This window comes from Argopecten irradians, chromosome 15 (assembly GCF_041381155.1).
Source record: "Argopecten irradians isolate NY chromosome 15, Ai_NY, whole genome shotgun sequence".
NCBI lineage: Eukaryota > Metazoa > Mollusca > Bivalvia > Pectinida > Pectinidae > Argopecten > Argopecten irradians.
Genome location: NC_091148.1, coordinates 28,129,649 through 28,156,962, shown reverse-complemented (window position 1 = coordinate 28,156,962; position 27,314 = coordinate 28,129,649). Strand labels below are relative to the sequence as shown.

Genomic DNA, 27,314 nt, shown 5'->3' with positions numbered 1-27,314 from the left:
GAACTCCCGGTCTCAAATTCATGATCACCCAGCAATTTTAATCTAACAAGATAATTTACTGAAAAAAAATAATTTGTTATTTATGAATGCACGACCGTCAATAAAAGTACTGTATTTATGTTTTGTTGCCGAACATGTTGAAAGTTAAAGAAGACCTGAAATATTGTGAAAATAAGTTGACGGACTACTTTCATATCAATCAATAGACAAGGAAGCTGTTATCTCGGTGAATTTTTAAACATAAACCATTCGGAACTGAGCGTTTACCCCCATCACTAAAGGCATTAACTCTCGCAGGATCGAACCCGCTCTCATAATCACGACTAGCAGCACATAACAGCAATCAAATCTAATCGCAGTACCAATTAACATCAATTATTCCTTTAAAGGCCCACTAACTTTCCGAAACAGCTTTTAATTTTTAAAATGGAATTGTAAAACGAGATCGATTATTTTATAGAGTCGCATAAGTTAGCAACTTACCGGTAATGCTACACTTATCATCGTCTTCTGAACAATTTAATTTAGATAAATAAAATGTTAATTTTCATAACGCGGGTCGTCTTATGTTTCCCGCCGTCGTGCTAAATACCGCGCGGTAGTTGATTATCACTGCAGCAGAAGGCAAAATAGCGAGATGAAACCCAACTGTTATCATATATTACGCGGGATAACTTGCATATGTTTGGCGTTGTAACCTCATCTTAGGCCATCTCTATATATTTTCTTATGTTATTTATGATTTTTAGAAACCTTTAAATTTTGCTCCGGAAAGGTAGTGGGCCTTTAAATCCTATTTCAATTTACAATGTAACAGTTTCCTTAAAATGAGTTAGTTTTATGTTTCCTTGTGGTATGTATAACGAGATTCTGCCTTAAATCAGTATAATCACTGTTAATTACAATGATAACGATTTGGTTGTCGGCATATTTGTTTACATGAACGATATTTCAGAACACAGCTCATCATTCGATCTTAAAGCTACATACAATTATAGCTTGTCCCGGTATCTACTTTAACACTGGACGGTGTTTGTCACCAAAATAATTTTACATGGCTTTTGCTTTAAACACCGTTTGAACAACTGGACACTTGGTCAGACATTTGATTGATTGCATACATATTGGTTCATAGAAAAATCAACCATATCAATTTACAAGTTAAAGTTGTATTGCTGCTAATTTCACTGTAACGATATGTAATGTAACTTAAACATTTGATATTTAAACATTGACATGTAACTTGATGATTTAGCTCCCCAAAAGCATATGTCGGCCTATAAGAGAGCCGAAATCTAGGAATCATATATTCCTGGTTTTGAATAAAGTGCCTTCAATCACCGCCATGTTCAGTGACTTCGGGTTTTGTCGGATTCCGAATCGTATCACGTGACTGACGTTCGACACGACCTGCACGTGCACGTGGTGAGCCAGGTAACTAGCGTAAGCACACATGTGTATGTTTACTTTTTCCTTCTGACTTATATGAGCAAATCATGCTGGTATATCCAATTTACACATTACCGTAAAATATTGTGTATATCAAATATTGTAATGTGCGAGCATTATTTTCTTTGTAGATAGAGTCTGATGAAGGTCGACCACATGTTTTGTTTTATGAAAAATTGTTGATATTTTCTCTTGGTTTCACAACTCTCGTTTTACTTCGAGATTGTCGCGACGATGTTCGGAAGAGTTCGGAATGATTCGGCATCTTTCGAGCCTATTTTTCACGTGTACACGTTAAAAAGATTTTTTACTTTTATAATTAAAGATACTTCCAGTACTGCAACTTTATAAAAAATGGTAAAATTAGAAAGTTTAAAACTCAGGCAGATGGAGAAAAATATGTATAACACTTAAACAGTTTTCACTATGACAAAAAGAGCGAAAGTTATAGACATAAAACTTTAAGGAAAACATGGCTCGGGGATCACCTGTAAAATGTGATCAATAGATTATGTGGGATTTTTAGATCAACATAGCAAAGTTTCTGGTTACAGGGAACTAACTCGTGAATTCATGATACGTTTATCAGCAACCTATATATGCGAACAGGCATCGAGTCAGAAGACTTAAGATTGATTGGTCATTTTTTTTTCTCGTAACCAATCAGCGTGGGTCGTTTTGTCGAATACAGAAAAGTTAACACGGCGGCTTTGGTAAAAGTCACTGAGCACCGTGGAGTTTACTTGGAGTTTCGATAGTGTACGGGACGTAACAAATCCAAGGGAGATTGTTGATGAGCATGGCCATGGACACTGTATACCACAAATATAGATTTTGTGAGTTTGACTAGGTAATTGATGTATCAGTTCTGCATGCAATACATATTTCTACAAACAAAAGACTATGAGGAGTTTAGTTTAGAAAGAGGTTCCTGTCGCTGCTCTATTGTAGGTGTAGGGGTCACTGCTAAACACTCATTTAATCTAGCGTATAAGTCGAGAATTATTGTATTAATGGAAAGGCCGCTATCGCATGTATCTCCTGTCGCAATTGTTTCCATTGCAGATGAAACTTAAATCATAACTGTGTAACGTGTTCAACTTGGCTTTGATTCCAATTGTATTGTCTTCTACACAACAGCAAACCAAACAAAATCGGCACACACTTTTCAGAATTTCAAATTTTCTAATTTTAGTCCATAACATCCCATATATCCGGTATAATCTAGGGAGGCCCTTTGTTACGCAGTTCCGATCAATCTAAATAGATTTTTTTTATCCTTAAGACAGAAGGTACGTGGGATTTCAGCGCTATGCAAACGCATAATCGCGGTGTATATCTCTGGAAATAAAAGATAATTAAACTCAAGTTTTATCTTATTTATTAACATTGCAATATCAAAACACGAGATCACCTGGCAACGATTACGAATTAATCACGTAGTAACTTCCGGCGTTTTGCCTTGCGTCGGAACTTCCGGTTAGGATATTGTAGATCTGGGGAGTGTGACCACATATCTGTGCTGCCATCTGTCAGACAAAACGTGAACACTTTATGAATATGACAAACAAAGCAATTAATAAGTAAATGAGAAATTCTCTCTAATCTTACATAGAGACAAAATCTCAAGTTTTTCTTATATTTCTATTATCAAAAGATTTGTGATCAATAGAATATTACACTCGTAACTACGTGATATGTGAATAATCTGATATGTCACTCGCATAAATGCTCGTGGCAAATCAATTACTGAACTCGTTGATAAATTTCATCTCACATAGCCAATTATGTATATTCCTCTATAGTATATGCAATTTAAACCTGAATACATAATAGCTAATATGAATGGGTACATGCAAAATCATTTAAATCATTTTTATTTACTCTCTGTATGGAAGTAAGTAAATAACATATGTCTAACTATATAATACAGTGTATAATCAGATACAAATCTGATAAAATGATTAATTACATAATTACGCGAGTAAATATAGATAATACATATTAGATATATGAATAGGTGCATTGCATAATTGTATATTTACAATTGCCACTGTTTCTATATCGATATTTCCCAATAACTTGAGTGCAGAACGTGACCCGAGTCGGTGCGTATGAATACAAAATTGTACCTGTATACGTGTATGTACGATACAATCGGAGACATACAATAAAACACATTTATTTCTTTGAATGTATTCTTGCTATTTGACATGAATTAAAGAACTGAAATATGTAAACTATTTTAGTGACGTCATGGAAATAAGGGCGGGATTCAGAAAATTCAGAATTTTGAAATACTGGTTGAAAATCAAGTCTACAGACAATTGTGTTTTATAAGCATGTTATACGGATATAATAGAGGGAGGGGGGTAGTGAGTGGTTGGATAATATCAGAAATGAATTATTTAGGTTAGGGCTAGGATATTTATGGAATGTTGTTCATACTGACTCGTTTAATGAGAGTGGAGTACTGAATATAATTAAAATTCAAATGATTGATAATTTTCAACAATATTGTTTAGAATTTATCAATTCGTCACCTAAGTGTTCTTTATACAAATATATTTGCGGTGAATTTTGTTTGAAACAGTATTTAACTATACCTATTGCTCGACAACATGTCAAAGAAATTGCAAAAATAAGATTATCTTCTCATAAATTAAATGTAGAAACCGGTAGATATAGAAATATAGACAGACACATTCGAAAATGTATATGTTGTGATAATGATGACATTGAAGACGAGTACCATTTCATAATTAGATGCAATAATTACTCAGATATTAGAAACCGTTTTATCAAAAAATATTATCATAATAAACCTAGCATGGTCAAATTTATTCAACTTCTTGAAACAAGGAATAATAAAGAATTATCTAATTTAGGAAAATTTATTGTTTTGGCCATAAAAAAGAATAAATACTGTTTGAAACAAATGTAGAAACACCCTCTACAGTAGCGTAGCGGTCGTGCAGGTGTTGGGTGTATCTGTACTATGTATGTGTGTCTGTGTTAAATATCTATGTGATTGTATATTGTTGCACTGTATATATTAATGCACTTTTTCTGATGAACCGTAAGGTTCAAGGAATAAATGAATTGAATTGAGCTGTCAGTCAACGGCGCGCTTTTTGAATGGATGTTGTGCATGGATCAACATGACGGCAATATAATTTTGACGGCGAGAACACAGGTAAATGTTTGTATCTGACATTTTTTTTACTCAACTGTTTAAAGAAAATATTGTAAATATAAGGATTAAAGGTAGTTTTTGCCCAACCAAATCAATATTTTTTTGTAAAATCCGATATACGGAAGAAAAGATGAAAACACATATTAAAAATACAAAATTGAAGGAAATCCTTGATTTATTAGGATTGTCAGCCAGACAGAATAGTATGCAAATGAAGCTGCGATAGATTGTGTTATCGAAGTTTCGCGCATGCGCATTGTTACGCACTTAAAGTAAACAAAATGGCTGAACGAAAGCGCGAGAAAAAAATGTATATGAATCGGCAACAAAGACGAGGAAATTAGAATGGAATCGGTAGCACCCTATGATATCTCTAGGGAATGAAATTCAGAGATGGCATGTAGCAATTAAAGAAACAGAAGCTACGTCCCAAGCGGAATTTGCCCGGATTCTGTTGCACGTGCTGAGTTAAATTTCAACACATATGCCAGCGCACATACAATGTACAGCGACAGACTTACTAGATGTTTGTTTGATGTACTAAGCTAGCGTGCGTATGTAAGTAACATGGAGTGTTTAAGATGATATAATATGTATAAACAGTCCATCGCACTTCGATTTGTTGTTGTTATTTTTTTACTGAACATCCCGTGGCAAGACTGTCACTGCTATCTGACTTTTTGTTGCACGCTTCCGTTTGTTGATGCGGCCTCGTTTGGATAAATTTACGTCATTTTCTATTTAAAGCTTGACTTCACTCTATTTTTAGAGGAGTATTTTCCTGGTCAAGCTAAGCAACTGACCACCCGTATTGTCCGCTGTATGCATTAAAAATGATATATAGATTATATCTATGTACAGGATAAATTTCAATTTCTTTATTTCTTTTAGTCCTTATATTTCATTGGGCGAAACCTACCTTTAACCTCTTACTTTGCTTAGTTTATGAGATGATAAACTTGATGGAACAGTCGGTAAATTGTACGTAAACGCGAAACTGCTCCGGTAAATTGTTCGTCAACGCTTCGCGTTAACGCAAAATACCTCGTGCTCCATTAGGTATATCATCTCATAAACTAAGCAAAGTAAGAGGTTAATCCTTAAATAATTCGTTTTCATTTTATTGTCATTTCAAATTATCGAGGTTTGATATTGAATTTGCTAGAAAAATTAAATAGCTTTGTCGGATAATAAAGGATCCCATTCAATCGAAAAATCGAAATTATTAATTGTCAAAATATATTATATCAATTCACTAATCATGTGATAATGCTAATCAACATTTGCACAACCAGCCCTGATCTACGTATGACTGTAATACTGTGATTTTAGTCTGGGTTTTTGGTACACTCACTATTATACTTACTTTGTTTACTACGTATGGAAGTGATTATTTCTCACTTATCAAAAATTCAAATATGATTAAATTAAATAAAAAAAAAAAGATGCAGGAAGGTATCGATTGTTGATGACGACACAACCGATACCTAACCACAAGGGCAGATAACTCTGTAATATGCAAATAGAGAATACACTTTCGTAATAACAATGAATTAAATAGTTATTATAATACAAATAGCGGAAACAGCTGACCTTGAATCCGTTGGGAAGACATTCCAGAAGAACACCGCTTAGTGACGTGCCATCCATTACGTAATTACCAAGGAGGAAGGTAGAAATCGGACTAAATTTGGGGATTTGTTCACAGTTACCCAAAACCTAAACAAAATTAATAAATACACAGTTATTCAAAACCTAAACACTATAAACAAATACACAATTTCTCAAAACCATAACAAAATTAATAAATACACAGTAACACAAAACCTAAACAAAATGATAAATACACAGTAACCCAAAACCTTAAATTAATTAATAAATATACAGTTAACCAAAACCTAAACAAAATTATTAAATACACAGTTACCAAAAACAAAAACAAAATTAATAAATACACAGTTATTCGAAACCTAACCACTATAAACAAATACACAATTACTCAAAACCTTAACATAATTAATAAATACACAGTTACCCAAAACCTTAACAAAATTAATAAATACACAGTTACCCAAAACCTTAACAAAATTGAATAAATATACAGTTACCCAAAACCCAAAACCTTAACATAGTTGACAAATACAGTTATCCAAAACCTAAACAAAATTGATAAATACACAGTTTCCCAAAACCTAAATAAAAATTGAAAAAAATAAACAGTAACCAAAAACCTAAGCATTATTTACAAATGCACAGTTACCCAAAACCTGAATAAAATTAATAAATACAAAGTTACCCAAAACCTAAACCTAATTTATAAATACACATTTATCCAAAACTTAACATAATTGAAAAACACACAATTACCCAAAACCTAAATAAGATTAAGAAACACGATATATATGGAATTTGTTCACAATTACCCAAAACCTAAACATGATTGATAGATACACAGTTACCCAAATCTACTTATATTAAATACCAGCGAAATACTTAGACATCGAGAGACTAGCTGAAAACACAAACTATATATTGTAAAACCTGTTACCTGTTTTCCCTGTCGCCACTGGGTAGGAGCCGTGACGCTACAAGTCTGTAAAATCAGAGATTCAGACTGACTGCGAGTGCCGTCCCCACAGAACCCAGCCAGTGGATGAGCAATAATGGCAGTCTGTGCCAAGTCCGTAACTAGGGCAAGTTGATCACATGATGTTTCTGTGAACAAGACAATCGCATATTAATTTAAACTGTTCTTTTTTCATTTGTTCTGCGTAGTGTTTGTAACATGCTGACCTATATGTCCTATACGAAAGAAACTCCTTAACGGCCAGTCTGTTTATACTATTAAAGTTAAAGTTGATAATACTTCCTTTACCATTTAAAGTGATTATGTTGTGTTCCCCTAATTTTTTTTTCAATATAAAAACATTAATTTGAGATAGCTAATGTTTCTGTAACATTTAGGAAATCCAGACAGAATAGGACTTTCATAGGCAGGTCTAACACACCAAAAATGGTTGATAAGAGCTGATATCGAAGCAGAGACACAAACTGCTTTTCTTAAAATACAATAGTCAAGCATTATTCACAGTAGTCAACGGGACGATTATTGTTTGAAACGTTTAGGTAGCGTCCTTTATATAGAATATAACGTAAAACTAGTTCGAGCTAAACAATATGTTTTAGGGAGCGGATGTATACAAATTTCAGTTTACGGATTAAAGCCCTTAAGATTTAACTGTATTTGAGGCAGTATGTATAAACCATAAAACTTACGCTGCTGAACAACTGGTTTGGCTGTCGTAGTGATGGGAGCGTTCGTTGTTGTGGCCTTAGTTGGCGCTTTTGTGGTCGGTTTAGGGGTGACAGCTTGTTGAGTAGGCTTAGGCGTGTGGGGCGCATGCGTAGTGTGGGGCGCATGCGTGTGATGCTGGTGATGATGCGCATGTGTCGTCGGTTTTGATGTTGTCGTCGTTGGCGGTAGAGAAATGTGTTCGTATTCTAATAGGAATATAGAACAAAATTACCAATTAACATGTATATATATGTGGTTTTCTGCGTGGTCAATTCATATTAGGATTCCTGTTCTATCTTCGTTATGGGGTTTTCCCCCATTTAACACTAACCGGAATCCTAATATTCCCCATTTACGATGAATGCTATATTTGTGTCGCTTTACTTACTTTCAATTAAATGTAGAATGTCCATACGACACGCAGCGTTCATGTTGCCCGCTCTGACAAGGTGCTCCAGATGGGCAACTGTAAAGAAAGGTAAAATGGTCACCAAGAGATATTAGGTCTACTTATTATATCTATACAATTATACATAGAAAAAGTATTTTTATAGTGTTTTATTTAACGGCATAAATGCAAATGTATTTTCAGTCTATGAACTGATAGACAGAGTAGTTCAACTATTTGAAAGTAATTTACAACCGAAACAAACCTGTACCCAAGGTGAATCTGTAACAACTATGAATCCAAATGTTTGGTACTTTTAATGTTGTTTTTGAACCGATGACATCAATTCCACTATTAGGTATAATATGTGAACCAATGAAATCAATCTTACTATCAAGTGTAAGCCATTGAAATCAATATTTTCATTGGGTACGATATGTGAACCCTTGAAATCACTCATATCGGGTGTGATTCAATGAAATCGCTCTAACTATCGATTACGATATGTGAACCAATTAAAATCACTCTTATTATCAGGTGTGAACCAATAAAATCACTCTTACTATCGGGTACGATGTGTGAACCAATGAAATCACTCTTACTATCAGGTATGAACCAATGAAATCACTCTTACTATCGGGTACGATATGTGAACCAATGAAATCACTCTTACTATTAGGTACGGTATGTGAACCAATGAAATCACTCTTACTATCAGGTTTGAACCAATGAAATCACTCTTACTATCGGGTACGGTATGTGAACCAACGAAATCACTCTTACTATCGGGTACGGTATGTGGTGAACCAATGAAACCACTCTTACTATCAGGTTTACACCAATGAAATCACTCTTACTATCGGGTACGATATGTGAACCAATGAAATCACTCTTACTATCAGGTATGAACCAATAAAATCACTCTTACTATCGGGTACGATATGTGAACCAATGAAATCACTCTTACTATCAGGTACGGTATGTGAACCAATGAAATCACTCTTACTATCAGGTACGGTATGTGAACCAATGAAATCACTCTTACTATCGGGTACGGTATGTGAACCAATGAAACCACTCTTACTATCAGGTGTACACCAATGAAATCAATCTTACTATCAGGTACGATATGTGAACCAATGTACAATCTTACTATCAGGTTTGAATCAATGAAATCATTCTTACTATCGGGTACGGTATGTGAACCAATGAAATCACTCTTACTATCGGGTACGGTATGTGAACCAATGAAACCACTCTTACTATCAGGTGTACACCAATGAAATCAATCTTGCTATCAGGTACGATATGTGAACCAATGAAATCAATCTTATTATCAGGTGTGAACCAATGAAATCACTCTTACTATCGGGTACAGTATGTGAACCAATGAAACCACTCTTACTATCAGGTGTGAACCAATGAAATCAATCTTACTATCGGGTACGATATGTGAACCAATGAAACCACTCTTACTATCAGGTGAGAACAAATAAAATCAATCTTACCATCAGGTACGGTATCGTGGTTTTTATAGGCCTCGTCGTGTGTACCGGCCCGGCGATTTTCTGTAATATGGAAACAAGCAATACTCTATCTAAGAATACCATGTATGCATTTGAATAGAATAAAACAACGTGCTAACAACATGCTAGAAACTTGTTAAAATAGAGTTCAATAAGATGCTAAAAGTAATAAATAATTCCAAACTCTTTCTTATAGACCGCAGATAAAATTCTGTTTTTAAGTACATTTGTATCACAGACTATCTACATAAGCGGAAATTATTGAATTTGACATATGTAAGCGTAACGTGGCAAAGCATATTGACATAACAGTCGACATCTATGTAATTTACATCGAATGTGTGTATATACTAGTATGAGGTCTGGAAGATAACCACGCTGTCGTACACTACCTCGTTTAAACAGGGATAAAGTCTCATAAACAGTTTATAAAATCTATTGTTGTTGGGTTTTTTAATTCCACATTAAATGATTTGTTACTTACACCGTCTACACCATCAATAGCACTTTTCTTTTCTGTCTTTCGAACGATACATTGGTTACTTACTTACCAGCAAATATTTTCATATTCATGTTTTTTTTCTCAAATTCTACATTAAGGATCTACTCTGGAGAAAAACCTATTTTTATTATGTAAATTTTTGGAAATAGGAATTCATACCAAGGTTAAAAATGTAATCAAAATAATATGGCGGTGAGCTTGATTTTGAGATTTTATGAATCAAAGACAGCTATTTAACGTAAAATGTGATTTTACCGGAACTTAACGACTGATAAGTATGAATATTCACAAAATTGACAAAACCAATGTTTTCTTTTAGATTATAATAATATCACACAGTAATCCCTTTATTCATGCTCAGAACATCTGTATATGTTGCCCCTATCAACTAATTTTTGAAAATGAAATACCTCGGTTTTGGAATTTTAGACAGATTCGAAACGTCATTTTCAGTTTTGATGACTAACATTTTCTCAAATTTTGTAGGTCAAAAGAAAAAAGTTGCTGTTTCTAAAACCATCATAAAAAATTGGGGCTCAATGTTATTGATTATGTGAAAATTTAAAACCAAGAGGTTATAATTCCGCATTTAAATGCTAATCAATTTTATCTCTAAACCTAAAATATATTTACAACGACATAATTTCTCTAGATACAGTAAAAAAACGTTGTTGTCACACTGGTGAATTAAGTAAAAAATATTAAGGTGAAAAAGATGAATTTTCACCTCTCTACAAAATTGGTCTTTTCATAAAATTCGTGCATGAAAAATCAACAAGTATTAGAAGTCCTTTTGTTTTACATATTTACTTTATGGTAACTTCCTACAAATTGAGACAATTTCTTTTTTGAAAACCACAAAAACTCTTTGGTTAATGTTGAAACGAGCCTTCAACGAACCTGAAACCTCACCAGAGCAGGTCCTTAAATGCTTTTTATGTTTCACCATCAGCTTAGTTGTGAATTTTAGTGTCCCTATCATCATCACATATCAGCCAGTATCACCCCTTATCTATCCTTGAATGGTTGTCGTGATTTGAACTATATATGAATCTTGTGGCTTTCGTACACTACAGTGGTTACTTACTTGGTAGAGCTCCAGCGGACATCTCCATGTCGATCAGTGCCACATCAACGTAAAATTTTTTAAAAGCTGCAGTCAGATATAAGATATCATTAAGATACATGGAAGATATATACTTCTTACATTCACTTGGCGACTTAACTCGAGCGACACAACAGAAACGGAAAGCATGTAATACCTACATGTAATAAAGAAAGAAACCTCTCATGTTTGACACAGTTAACGGTTTTAATGTACTCCCCTGAGAAGACAACACTTTCTTGTATTAACCTTTTTCTCTCATATAGATTTTCGGAAATAGGAGTTCATACCATAAAAGAAAATGGAAGAAAAAACAGATGTCCGTGTGCTCGTTTTTGAGCTATTGTCACTCAAAGATACCTAGTTGACAAAATATTGGATTTTATGGGAAATTTGCCGTTTTGACCATATACACAAGATATTGAAGCCATAATTTCCTCATGAGATGTATGATATGTATGGATGCTTGTAGAATGTATTTTTCAGTTGACTTCTTTAAAAAATATACCAGTTGCGATTTATAAGACTAATATTTTTTTCTCAGAATAACAACATATGCTACCCAAACCCCTTAATTTTGAGCTACAAAATGCACCATTTTCAACCGTTTTTGCCAAATAATTATCTATAGAAAAAGTTCTGGTATTCAACTTTTGTTAATATTTTGCATATCAATAGGAAACGGGTTGTTCTTTCTAAATCAGGCAGAAAATGGTGGGTTCGTGTGCTTACTTTTTTGTCCCTTTTGAACATTTGTTATTTTTCAGCATTTAACAGTAAATAAAATAAAAGTGCTCAAATTACCATTAAATGTAAAAATAAAGTGACAAAAGTGTATCATTTTACACATTAATGCTCATTTTTTTCAATTATCACGAACCAAGTAAAGATTGACAGCAAACGTTAGCTCGATACAGCTAGAGATACTGGCACAGTGATGATTTAAGTAAAACAATTTTAGTGATAAAGATGGTAAAACTGTGGCTCTACTGAAAGCGAAAAAAAGGAACAATTTCAAAATGGCCGCCAAATTGGCCAATTGTTAAAATTACCGTATACAAAAATTTACTAATTTTTTACAAAATTTGCAAATGGCAACTTTCTACAGATATTGATAAATTGTATTTGAAAACATTATAACTTCTTTGATCTTTGTCGAAACGAGACTTCAACGGGACTGAAACCTCAGAAGAATACATTCTTAAACACCCCTGTTCTTCAATGCCGAAAATATGAAGTAACGAAAAATAAATATCAAGTTTTCGGGTACAAATGGCGAAATTTGCTATGTGTGAAACAAACTCGTTATACGGAAGAAAACTACTTCAACTGCAGACTGTAAAACACATAGATGTTATTATTATAGAAATATAGAAATTTATAGGCTTCATAATTATTTAAATATACGATAAATTACTAGTATAAACTAAATTGGAAATTCATTGTCTTACCAGGTTTTAGAATTATTAGTTTAATAATGTAATTAGCATTTACGCTTTCGTAACTGGTTTATTGTATTTATCACCTAACTACCTTTTATTTTGTTATACATGTACGAAGTATGCATTTTTTCCAGGCTAATTTAGGAATAATTACTTAATAATTAATTTAAGAAAATGATTGTTTTATCTATTTAAAGGGAAAATGCACTTCTCCATATATTTGAGAGAACTGATAATACACTGTAAACCACTATTTGCGGCAATAGATACATTTGTACAAATGCACTTGATTTTGAAAACTTAGTACACGTTTAACTGTTCCTGTGATAGACATGGAGCGGTATATCTTATACATACCGTCTGATTCGTGGTGGATATGCCAGTCGGTCAACAATCTGATGACATCTACATAAGATAAACAAATCCCATCCTGCACCAGTTATAAACACATCCCATCATACAACAGTAAATAAATATATCCCATCATACAACTGTAAATAAATATATCCAATCATACAACAGTAAATAAACATATCCCATCATACAACAGTAAATAAACTTATCCCATCATACAACAGTAAATAAATATATTCCATCATACAACAGTAAATAAAGGATAGAAAGAGGGTCTTAAAGAATTTTAATATTATAAAAGGTTTTGATATTACAAAACGTCTGATAACTATACGTTGCCAGCGTATTAACAAACGTATCTAATTAAAATGTAATATAAACTGGTCCTCGTTTGGTTTGTCATATATGAAATGTGACGCATAAGAGTTAATTTGGTATTCTTTTTAATGAACAATTCCAGTATTACAAAAAATCAAAATGGAATTTTCAGAGTTTCTCGTATCAAATCAAGAATATACGATATTGATAAACCATGGTCCCCAGTGTAGGCGATATGAAGCGTGTGTGAAGTACCTGTATGTTTCGGGAGACTGCGGTATGTTGTTGCAGTGGATGGGAGACTGCGGTTTGTTGTTGCAGTGGATTGGAGACTGCGGTATGTTTAGGCGGTGGATGGAAGACTGCGGTATGTTTAGGCGGTGGATGGGAGACTGCGGTATGTTAAGGCGGTGGATGGGAGACTGCGGTATGTTGTGGCGATGGATGGGAGACTGCGGTATGTTGTGGCGATGGATGGGAGAATGCGGTATGTTAAGGCGGTGGATGGGAGACTGCGGTATGTTGTGGCGGTGGATGGGAGACTGCGGTATGTTAAGGCGGTGGGTGAGAGACTGCGGTATGTTTAGGCGGTGGATGGGAGACTGCGGTATGTTAAGGCGGTGGATGAGAGACTGCGGTATATTGTGGCAGTGGATGGGAGACTGCTGTATGTTGTGACGTTGGATGGGAGACTGCGGTATGTTTTGCGGTGGATGGGAGACTGCGGTATGTTAAGGCGGTGGATGGGAGACTGCGGTATGTTAAGGCGGTGGACGGGAGACTGCGGTTTGTTGTTGCGGTAGATGGGAGACTGCGGTATGTGGTGGCAGTGGATGGGAGACTGCGGTATGTTGTGGCAGTGGATGGGAGACTGTGGTATGTTGTGGCGGTGGGTGAGAGACTGTGGTATGTTGTGGCGTTGGATGGAAGACTGTGGTATGTTGGTATGTTGTGGCAGTAGATGGGAGACTGTGGTATGTTGTGGCGGTGGGTGAGAGACTGTGGTATGTTGTGGCGTTGGATGAGAGAAAGCGGTTTGTTGTTGCGGTGGATCGGAGACTGCGGTTTGTTGTGGCGGTACTTGGGAGACAGCGGTTTGATGTGGCGATAGATGGTAGACTGTAGTATGTTGTGGCGGTGGATGGGATACTGTGGTATGTTTTGGCAGTGGATGAGAGAAAGCGGTTTGTTGTGGCGGGGGATCGGAGACTGCGGTTTGTTGTAGCGCTGGAAGGGAGACTGTGGTATGTTGTGGCGTTGGATTGGAGACTGCGGTATGTTGTGTCGATGGAGTGGAGACTGTGGTATTTTGTGGTGGTGAATGGAAGATGTTACTTACGGTCCCTCTCATCCTTGTTGTCACAGCCAGTGTCAGGAAGGACGCTGCTGCTGTGGTGACTGCCGTGGTGTTGTTGGTACCAGTTCACAATGGCGCTTACTGAAAAAAGAACAGTGTGTTTTATGAAAAACTATGTGATGTATTGGTTATGGCTAACCATACAGACTGTTATTTTCGGGGATCATTTTTGTTATATTGTGGTTAAGCAAATGGAAAGGAAGCCATCAGTAATAATAATCTAACCTCGAAATCTCAAACTAAAAGCAGCTCAACGCGAAACATCCGAACTTGCAAAAAAATATTTGAAGACTACAGGGATAGCTACGCCCACAGCCAACCACATCGTACAGTGTACCGTTATACGGCTCTTTTGATGTACATCAAACGACTAAATTACCTGTTCTGTTCTGTTGCCCCCAGTTTTACTATGAGATAGGCCAGGAGTGAAGAGATCGTAAATGATCGGAACCCTCGGAGTATCGAGGATGAGTTATTCTTTATTTGCTTATTACAAAAAAGATTATTGCACGTGAGGGTAGGTATCGATTTTGTCATCATGTATTTGCGTGCACAACGTCATACTTCTTTTAGAAAATGACGAAGCTCACAAGATAATGACGTCACAATAGATACGAACTCCCAAGGGACGTAACTCTGTAACTTGAGAAGACGAAATGGTATAAGGAGAATTATACTTACAATCAAAACCTGCTCCTAAGACTCCCTGTACCATTATAGCCACTGAAACACAATCACAATGCAGGAGAAACCATGTTTATCAACATCAGTTAGGATGTGCTTTGGCAAATTAGTGCCATTTTCACCATTGGTAATAATACGTCATATTCCAATCATATTATCTTATAAATACTGAGCGCTTTACAGTAGCCTATAATTCATTGTGACGTCACGATTTGATGGTTAGGCCCGGTTGTTCAAAGGATGATTAGCTTAATCACATGATTAGGGTAATTTTCTTTTCCCATTTACTGCAAATTTGTGTTTATATCTTTACCAAAATCAGCAAGCAGGTTAAGAATATAGTTCTTGAGAATCTTTGACAATTTTGTAAAATTCGTATCATCAGAAATTATTTAATCTTGATTTTAAAATCGCCGTTAAACTGTGATTATCCTAACACGTTTTGAACAACTGGGCCCAGGCTTTGAGGACGTCTGGACAGAAAAGGAACCTCCGCTAGATTTTCGTGACGCATGTTGTCGTTGAGATTGATATAGAGGTTATATTTGGTCCTTAAGTATCTTAAATTGTCAAAGCTCGGCTCGCAAAACCTTACAGTGTTTCTTAACTATCGTTTCACATAACTTTTGACGTGTTCAGGAAGCCGATGTTATAACAGTTAACTTCTGAGGAAAAAAGGTTCATACAACGAGGAGTGGAGAGAAAGAAAAGAAGAAAAATATTTTAAATGCTGCATAATGTCAGGAATTGCTCTAGCCTGTTTATCTGAAGAAAGAAAAGCATGGAGGAAAGATCTCCCTTTTGCATTTGTAGCCAGACCAACAAAAAGTCCTGATGGTACTTTAAACCTTATGAACTGGGAGTGTGCAATACCAGGGACAAAAGGGACGTCATTGGAATGTGGAAATATTCCACCCCAATGTATACACTTCAGGAACAGTGTGTTTGTCATTACTGGACGAAGAAAAAGACTGGCGACCTGCCGTGACAATAAGACAGATTCTCCTTGGAATTCAAGAACTTTTGAATGAACATATTATTAAAGACCCTGTACAAGCCAAAGCCTACACAATTTACTGCCAAAACAGAACAGATTACGAAAGACGGTCCCCGGAACAGGCTGTGAAATTCAAAGATCCTTCATTGTGAAACTCGACATGAAACACAAGATATTGCTCCTTTATTTATGGACTTAAAACTTTAAAGATGACGTACTAAAATTTTATGTTTTATCATTGTAAAGGTTATTGTTAGTATTGTGAATTGTAAGGGTTGATCTGTCATTTAAAAGTAACGTCATACTGGACTAATTACTTAGAAAATATTGTAGAGATGATCTCTATTTAAATATGTACTCTGTAATGTCTTAGGGTTCTATTTAACATCAACTTTAATAGAATGCTAAAATCAGTAATAAAATTAAACCCTAGTGTTTTGTGACCTGAATAGATTATTTACCTGACGGGAATTAAAAAAACATTTTTTATTTTTTATTTTTTATTTTTTTTTAAGATATTTATTTCTGCGTAAAATATCGAGGGTCTCTATTTGAATTTCAATATATGTTCAGTATCATATTAATATTGAAGGAAACTTGAAAAATAATTATTAGTTACAAAACCGATAAAAGCCAGGTAAAGGAAAGGCATAGCACTGTCAGAAAGGTCAGTTTAATGTTAAGGGACTTATATATATATATTATTATTTTTTTGTAAATATTAGTCCGTGGTAATGTCTTAATTTGTGATTTAATGTTTGTGACTTATTTGTGTATTAGTGTTTCAGGTTCCATAGACTGTCTGAAATTTTAAAGGAAACACTTTATATCAACATGTCAGAATGTTGTACTGTTTCACATAACATCAATGAACTATATAGCATATAATAATTGTCAGGTAAAATTAAATATTTGTCTTAATAGACATCTCATTTTCTTTTCAATTTGATTTTTATTAAATTTGAAGTGTTTGAAAGGATGATCGCTATTTTAAAGAATCTGAATAAAGCAACTTTTGTGGTTTCGTTTCGCTCTTCGTTTTAGTGTGGTTGTTTTATAGCTATCTGATTTTTGTAGCCCATAACAATTTATCTATACTAGAACATCACTTGTAAATAAATCATTACACTTTCAAAAAAAATCTTCTTTGGTTTCCGTTCTCTCTTCGTTTTAGTATGGTTGTTAACCTCTTGTATGGAATGTTAAACCACTTCATAAAGGGAGACCCAAAACTTAAACTCCGTGATTAAAAAATCATTCAAAATGTTTAAAGATTAAAACTACCACTTTTTAATTTCCTTGGAGTGAAAAAGAGGTCTGCAAGCTTAACGAACTGATAACGCCCCCTTTTCGCGTGTGAAAGGGGAAATGTTACATTACTACTTTATAAACAGTACTCTAGAAATCAATTACCTGTGTGGCATGATATCTTGTGAATTCATCAATAAGCAATACTGCAAAGCGATCGACATAGAATGTTATTCTTACTTGTTCATATAAAGAAAATAACGATGTTGTCACCAAGTTGTGTCCGTTTGTGACTATACAGTGGATTATCTGTAAATCACACAAGTCAGGTCAGTCTTAACGGTCACCCTACTATAACGACCACCAGGTAAATTGGCCACTTTGTCAGGGTCTAACGTGGATGAGCGTTTTCGACTCATTTTGACCTTTTCCAAAGCATTTTTTGTTTTTTTTTTTGTTTTTTTTTTAGATTTTTTTTTTGTTGCCCCCTTGATTAGGAAGCTGCCATAGTATGCTAGGTCTCTACCTTAAAATGTCCAATTCATGTTGATTTCCTAAGACATCCCACGTGCTGTACTCGTTATAGACTATCATTAAAATTGGTGTTTTGATATAGACATTTACGTATATATATTGGCGACTGATTAATTTGGCGATTTACATGTATAAAACTTTCGCGATGTTGTTATTTTCGCCATAGATACACTTTTAGACTTTTAAGAACAATGCTCATACATTTTCGCAATCACACTACCTTCGCATGTTTAGTGTAAATCCCTTCGCGTTAATACCCCTTCGCGTAAATACCCCCGTATATAATGTGGTAAAAATTACATAGAAAGATCATTTATCTTCATTTGTCTTCTTCTTCTTCTTCTTTTTCTTCTTCTTCGTCTTATCCTTCTTGTCCTAGTAATCCAAGTGGCTCTATTATTGTTATTTTCCCAACAATCTTCAGAAAAAGTAGCGAATGTAAATAGCATAGTGGCATATCTTTGCCATCGAGTTGCCGACTTACAACTTAATGAAGTCGACATAATTAAGGTATTATGTCGACATAATGTAGGAAGATGTCGAAATAACAGAAGCATCCTCGATATTCCATTGGTTCCGATCACTTACGATCTCTACACTATCTCATAGTAAAACTGGCGGCACCAGAACATAACAGGTAATTAAGTCATTTGATGTAGATTTTTGTTTTGTTATTATTATCTTATTTTTCCTTTATAATCACTGCCCAACGTAAAAATAGGTCACCAGAAACGAGTACAGTATTTTCATGAGATTCAAGACAGACGTTTGAACTCGATGGCCTATCCTTGTTCTAGATCCTAAAATATTATATGTGTTGGTCTGTTATCGGTCAATAGTCGGTCAATTATTTACTCTAATATTCGGTGCACAGGTACTTTCTCTACGCGTTTCCTCAATGAAAGTATTTCATCGAATGAAGAACTGTTTTTTTCTTTTCATTTTCATTCCAAACAATTTTATTGTAAACAATCAATAAAGAATTCGGCAACAGGCTAAGTCTATATAAGTTACTTCCTACAAAATGATTTTTATATTTGAATCTGTTTTTATGTATTCCAATAGCAGCCGCGGACGCTGAATGAATAAGATATCCCGACATATCACCCGAAATATTACCACGTGCCCTCCACAGGTTCAAAGATATATGGGGAAATTGTCATGTACTGACTGATGATCGGCGGCTTTTCTCCGGTACTCCGGTTTGCGTATGCCATCAAACCAAAACATCTTAACATCAAATGTGTCGTAGGTGTGACGTCTGGTCACGACAGGTGGTGGCTTTAGGACGATTTTTGTTATAATATGGTTGTTTTAAGTCTGAAAGGTTTTATGTAGAATCCAATCGATTCTATTTTGTGAGTCCATGTACTCAATTAAAAAATAGACAGATGATTCCAAGCTCAACTTTGAACCTTTTAAGCACATATAACATCACCACGACTTATGTTCTCTACTCTGTATATATCTGGATACACACATGTGCAAGTTATTTTTTACGCTGTCTTTTATTGTTTAATATGATGAAATTTAGAAAAAAATATATATATTCTAAGTCACAAAAAGAAAACATATATTGAGTTATATCTATCTTTTTCGCATTTGCAAACAAAGTGACGATGAGAGATGATATTTTTTTCAAATTTCTTTACAATAACATCTATAATGTCTGTTTGTTTTTATTTAAAAGATTGTACCAAGGAGTTTATGATCTGGCGGCCGTTATCTCGGATATGTAGGCGTCAGTCAATATAAGGTCAAATAATTAAATGTGTCAGGAAATTCACATGTTTATGTAAGATATGCACACATATCTTATTATGTAAGGAAATATAGTGGATAACTAGTCTAGCCAATTGACATATCAACACTCGTTACTATTGTGTAAACATCAGCAATATCAGATACGTAAGCATGAACTTTTGTATTGAAGAGTGTTATTTTTTGAAAATCGAAGATTATTTTCCATCCTCGATACTCCAAATGTTACACCCCTGGACTGTCCCATAGTTAGCTACTGTTGTAGCGGAAAAGATATCACCTTCTGACTGACTTTTCCGCTACTGCAAGGTCCCTCTATAAAGGTGTGGGAAACCAAATCAGGTACGACCGACCATCGATTATGTCTTGTCAAAAATTATTCCGATCAAACACGGCTTTGACACATACCTGGATGTTAGTAGGGGATGTTATTCTAGCTGTAAATGTCGAGTTTTAACTTTATCACCATTATTTAATCAGATACATGTATTTTAATCCAATGTTGTCAATTTCTCAGCTAAAATCGAGCGACATTTTGTAAACTACCGCCGCGCATGCGCCAACCTCCGAGAACATTACTTGTGAGGCCCATTGGGGGACACGCATATATGATTCATATGAAAGGAGTAGGTCTAAAAATTCGGGTATTTTGGCGATGTATTCATTGATCAGGAGTTGGACTATCATTTTTAAAATTAAATCAAATAGTAAAATCACTGAAATGAATACACAATATTTAAGCTTCTTTAAGCATTCTGAGAAATGAAATTGGTAGTAAGAAATTCATATAAAATTAACAAACAAATATAATTATATAGGCCTATATACAATAAACAAACAATAAAAATGATTTGTATCATATTTCGTTTCATAGTTAGTGATATATTTCTTAATTAAATGACTCTTATCTTGTCTGTTTCCAATATGTCTTGACATATTTTCCATGATTTTTTATTTTTTTATTTTTTTTTACTTTGCATTTTTTAACAATGCACACAGTACTTGTATATTTATAAATTGTAGATCGCATGGGTAATACAATTTTTACTTTGACATTATCGTTTAGGAATGGAAATTTGTGGAAATATTCTTATAAATTCTAGCATCAGAAACTATTCCTGATTATCTCTGGGTTTTTTTTATAATTCATTAATGAATATGTCAGCTATAATTATGATACTTATAATCAATATCAATAAAATTTCAGACACGTACATTTCTTCCGTCGATACACAAGCCACGTTTTATATAAATTATATACTGCATTTCCAAATAACTTTACCATGTTAATGTGTGTTGATGAAGAAAACATCAAGAATATCTTCCATTTCCAAGTATCTTCATCAATCAGAATTTAATTTTTGACATCCAAGAAAATCCCCTCCAATTCAAATCAAGATTAAACTTTATAATTAGCTTGGTTTATTATGTTTAATGTTGTAAGGCTTACATGTGCATATAAACAAACTACAGAAAAATCCTGCAGTTGAGTTATGAAAAAAAAATGGAAACACATGTATGCACTTTCCAAATAAAAATAAATTCAATAAGTTTGACATAAATGATAATAATTAATCATTCTAAAAATAAAAACAATTAGAAATAAAACTTTCCAAAAAATACAGATGCTGATGATGAATTGAATTTTTTTTTCAAAACAAACTATGATTTTTTGAAAATTTTGTTATAATCATTTTTTTTTTTTTTTACATTTTTTTAACTTAAAGAATGAAATAAGAAAAAATATTTTCTTTTCCTCTTTATCATGTTTTTTTTTATGTATATTTATAATCAAATTGTCTGTCGATCCATTGCACGCGTTTCATGAATATTTGTAGGCCTTCAACACATAATGGAAATATCATCACCCCTACTGGGCCTCACAAGTAATGTTATTGGAGACTGGCGCATGCGCGGCGGTAGTTTACAAAATGTCGCTCGATTTTAGCTGAGAAATTGACAACATTGGATTAAAATGCATGTATCTAATTAAATAATGGTGATAAAGTTAAAAACTCGACGTCTACAGCTAGAATAACATCCCCTACTAACATCCAGGTATGTGTCAAAGCCGTGTTTGATCGGAATAATTTTTGACCAGACATAATCGATGGTCGGTCGTGCCTAATTTGGTTTCCCACACCTTTATAGAGGGACCTTGCAGTAGCGGAAAAGTCAGTCAGAAGGTGATATCTTTTCCGCTACAACAGTAGCTATCCCATAGTAAAACTGAAGGCAGCTCAGCGGAAAACATCTGAACCAATCAAAGGCCTGCAAGGATTTCCTTTGAAGATGGCAGAAAGAATGACGCCCAACTTCAAAGCCACACAGTCAATCACAGTGTACTGTTATATGGCATTTTGATGTATATCAAAGGACTAAATATCTGTTCTGTTCTGTTGCCTCCAGTTTTACTATGAGATAGTCCAGGGGTGGAGAGATCGTAAGTGTTCGAAACCCCTGGAATATCGTGGATGGTCATTGACTTACACAATTTCAAATCATATTGCCAGGTGCTTCTTGAAAATTGCACAAAAGTGTAGTATATATTTTGCATTAAGTAGCAACATATTCCTGAAATGCTTTATCATAGATATAACAACAGAAAATACCGAACACACCTTAACTTATTTTCGCATGCGAGAATATTTCGTTATTCGCCTAAATGAATGGGCGAGAAAACATAATCGCTACATAAACAATAGAAGTTTTATTTTTTTACTTCTTGGCCTATATTGAATAACTGTAAAAGTATGAAACTGCGAAAGTAAATCTAATAAGAAAGCCAGCAAATAGGTATGAAAACGCGTCGATACATAATTTATTTGGTAAGGTTTCTAAAACTGATCAATCATAAGGTAAACGTTCAAGGTCACATGTCAATGTTTATCCTATAATTCTGTAAACAAATAAGGCGTTTTGATTTTATTCTCACTACCAGATTATATATAATTCCTTTATATACTTCTTACTTTTCAACAAATAATTTTATACTTAGATAGGAAAAACAAATATTACAAATAACTGAAATATTTTGTACATTGATTGCAAATATGTTTTTTTGAAATTAAAATAAAAATATCGATCTTGTGAAAGCTAAATATAGTCATATCTTAACGCATATATACTTTATTGTAAATATGTATATATATATACAATCAACTTACCTAAGGCGAAAACATTGAAGCTGTTCATATTGTTATTGTCACAGACACCTAACACTGCAGACTAGGAGACCAGATCTCTCCGTTTACTTTGTCCTTGTGACGTATCAGAGCGGTATATATAGAGATTGGTCAGTCACGATTTCCTAGATAAGGAAGCTGCCATAGTACCTTAAAATGTCCAATTCACGTTGATTTACTAAGCATCCCACGTGCTGTACTCGTTATAGACTATCATTAAAATTGGTGTTTTGAAATTTACGTATATATATTGACGAGTGCTTAATTTGTCGATTTACATGTATAAAACTTTTGCGATGATGTTATTTTCGCCATAGATACACTTTTAGACTTTTAATAACAATGTTCATACATTTTCGCGATCACGCTACCTTCGCGTATTTAGTGTAAATACCCCATCGTGTAAATCCCCCTTCGCGTAAATCCCCATTGGCGTAAATACCCCCGTATATAATGTGGTAAAAATTACATGAAATGATCATTTTTCTTCTTTGTCTTCTTCTTCTTCTTCTTCTTATCCTTCTTGTCCTAGTAATCCAAGTGGCTCTACTATTGTTATTTTCCCAACAATCTTCAGAAAAAGTAGTGAATGTACATAGCATGGTGGCATATTTCTGTCATCGAGTTGCCGTCTTACGACTTAATGATGTCGACAATAATTAAGGTATTTTGTCGACATAATATAGGAAGATGTCGACATAAACAGAAGCATCCTCGATATTCCAGGGTTCCGATCACCTACGATCTCTACATTATCTCATTGTAAAACTGGAGGCAACAGAACAGAACAGGTAATTTAGTCATTTGATGTACATCAAAAGTGCCGTATAACGGTACACTGTGGTTGACTGTGTGGCTTTGATGTTAGGCGTCGCTCTCTCTGTAGTCTTCAAAGGAAATCTTTGCTTGCCTGTAATTGGTCAAATGTTTTCAGCGGAGCTGCCTTCAGTTTTACTATGAGATAGTCAAGGGGTGTAGAGATCGTAAGTGGTCAGAACCCCTGGAGTATCGAGAATGCACTATGAGATAGTCCAGGGGTGTAGAGATCGTAAGTGGTCAGAACCCCTGGAGTATCGAGGATGTAACAGATGTATTTGTTGACTTACTTAATTACTTGCCCACATAATGATTCCAGTAGAAAGTCGGAAATTCGGCGATTAATTGTGTTTATGCTCGGGTGTGACTCCGACTTGCCAGTTATTTATGTCGGCATCTAAATTAAAAGACGTCGACATCAAGTCCTTAAAACGGAAATCAAACAGTCGCACATGAACACCCTGCACGACGGCCTTGTTTACAAGGGTAAGTTGTTTATTTGCATGTATGTTTATTAACAAAAAATACCTAGATACATTGTATCTACTATAACAAGAGTTTTAACTTAAAATTGTTCAAATATTACGCTATCGGGTTAGAATATCAATTGGTCTATGAAACTGAATCAGCTTAGATAATGACAATTGCAGTTTGTTACCGCCATTTCTCAGAAAATATCAGAGTAATCTTACTGAGGACTAGAGGTTTCATTTTCCCTTGTTCTAAGTTGTGTATATTCTATTTCAAAACCAATCTGAAACATGTCTGACAGGTGGCTATGCATCTTTTATTGGACTGATGTACATCATTCAGTATTGACTACCAAGTTTCTCATGGGATAGCTTGTTTCAAGGAGTTATAGCCTTAAAATTTAATGTGTAACTGTGTAAGATATATTTGGTTATGTTAGCTATTTAAACTATCTTCTTTTGCAGAGTGTAAGACTGTCGCAGATACCGACATGTGCAATTTGTAAGGAAAGCTACAGTGGCTCGTTTTGTTACCCATGCGGACAGATCTTGTGTGCGGTATATGCTGCAGAATTTGAAGTGAGGAACCGACGTTGCAACAGATGTCGAAACATACTTGACGGAAAAAACCTTTGTATTATTATACAAAGTTTTCATACAAAGTAAGGATTCAATTTAGTCTGGCTATTTGTCTTACCTGTCTACTGCTCCCATGTGTTTGTATAACTGAAGACACAGTCAGGCAGTCCAATTCTGTTACCATCATGGTCAAGCTTTCCCGTATCAATTATTACAACTGTAATAATAAAATTGCTATCTGGTTTTTGTCTATATTTTTGTCAATTCTCAAAATGTGTAAGCTGAAACATAAACAAAACCACTATAACATTTTGGATTATTATGACAACATCAGGAACTTCCTGCTCCAAGACGTCTTTGAAGGGAAACTTTCCAGAGTAAACAAGAAAAATATGCTTTGAATGTGAAACATTGATAGATAGAAAAGTTCGTATATATACTTGACAATTACTTGAAACATCATCTGATAAAGTTGTGTTGAAATTATAATTGATGTTGACCAGGATATGTACCAGTCTAATTTTTTGTTGAATAATGCAAGGAAAGTGAATTGACTATATTGAGACAAAAAGTTATTTTATACCCAACAACCATTTCAACATATGTCACGTATTTTTTGTTTTCACTTTTTCATTCACAATTCATATGTTTCAAACTTCAAAATGGATTATCTCCCCTGATTGAATTATTATGACAAACTATGTACATTTGCTATGATATGAATATTCCCCCTTTTTAAATATAAAAACGAATGTACATTAAATTTTTATCAAATATGTGCATGAATTTAATTTGACAAATTATTGTCTTGATGAAAATTTGCAAAAAATAATAACGATACAAAATATTCATGATTGCAATTGTATTGTTGTTGTTTTTGTACTTGAAACATCTTGCTGAAAATTGGGGAAAAAACACAAAAAATCAACATTTCAGCCTTAGGCGTCTTCATAATATCAAACGACACATCAGGACAAGGGTTTTCAGCTTTACAAACATTTTTATGGTACCACATTGGACAAAATTTTGTACATTGAATTAATTGAACATTTATATCATCTCAAGGGTAATTATATGCCGTCATATTATTGTACAGACGATAAATCTACCAAAAAAAACATATATTAAGCAATATAATTCAGGTTAAGTTAGTTAAATTTAATTTTGAAACTTTTTATGAGATGCTTTTCCTTTTCTCTTCTTTTAATGGGATTTTTTTCTTAATACAGTTTTAAAAAGGGGGAAATGCTGAATCCATTCTTTCTGAAAATGTTTAAGTCTTCAGTTAATTTTACATGTTTAACTGGGATTGGATATATGTTTGTACTTTATCAATTTCCTGTTTTCGTAGCAGGTGAACAAAGATGATACATGTAGCAAAGGCCTTGATCCTAGCATGCTACATGGTGCCATATCAAAACCATGTTGTGGAGAAGAAGTTTGTTAGAATTTGAATTGCTTACAAATAGATGAAAGTTGAGAATGAGCAGAATGCAATAAGGATATATCTGTCTAATAGGGGTCTTCAACAGTCACCTGAATTCCGATATGCACAATTATAAATAATGTGTCAGCTCTTTAAAAATATGACTCAGCTCTTTGACTTGGCACATAGGTCATTATCATTGATTTGAACAAACTTAGCATGCTATGGCCAAATATCATGTTCATGTATTCTTGGTCAATAAGAATATCGTAAATTGTTTACAACAGACACTGGATGATGCCGGCCAAAAGACAATTGCAATTTGTTCATTGCATTAGTGAAAAAACAAGCTACTTTTACTGAATAAAATAAAATGTTGTTCAAACTAAAAATTCATTATTGACTATTGAAGTGAAACAAAATCAAATATTTGATAAATCAGAAGATAAAAAACCTAAAATAAGGAGCATGCATTTATAACTGTATTATTTCTACATAGTTTTAAAATCATAACTGTTAATGAATGTAAATTACCGTGCTAAAACTAAAATGAGATTGGTTTCTAATAAAGCAAAGGTGTTTTTGTTTCGTCAAATATGTTTCGACAGATGTGGCAACGTTGGTTTCTGCCAATTCTGCAGCACATACCGCACACAAAATGTGTCCGCATGGGTTAAAAACG

General features: G+C 34.3%; 1 protein-coding gene across 1 annotated transcript; it reads right to left on the bottom strand.

Moving 5' to 3' along the window:
- Positions 1–2,813: 2,813 nt before the first annotated feature.
- On the bottom strand, positions 2,814–23,438 carry LOC138309226 (uncharacterized). Its single transcript, XM_069250379.1, has 11 exons — positions 23,324–23,438; positions 15,614–15,655; positions 14,915–15,013; positions 13,261–13,308; positions 11,444–11,509; positions 9,837–9,896; positions 8,329–8,406; positions 7,922–8,146; positions 7,194–7,360; positions 6,239–6,364; positions 2,814–2,978 (listed from the first exon to the last, which is right to left on the bottom strand). Exons 1-11 carry the CDS (start codon positions 23,349–23,351, stop codon positions 2,874–2,876), a joined length of 1,044 nt encoding a protein of 347 aa, XP_069106480.1. The 5' UTR covers positions 23,352–23,438; the 3' UTR covers positions 2,814–2,873.
- Positions 23,439–27,314: the final 3,876 nt, after the last annotated feature.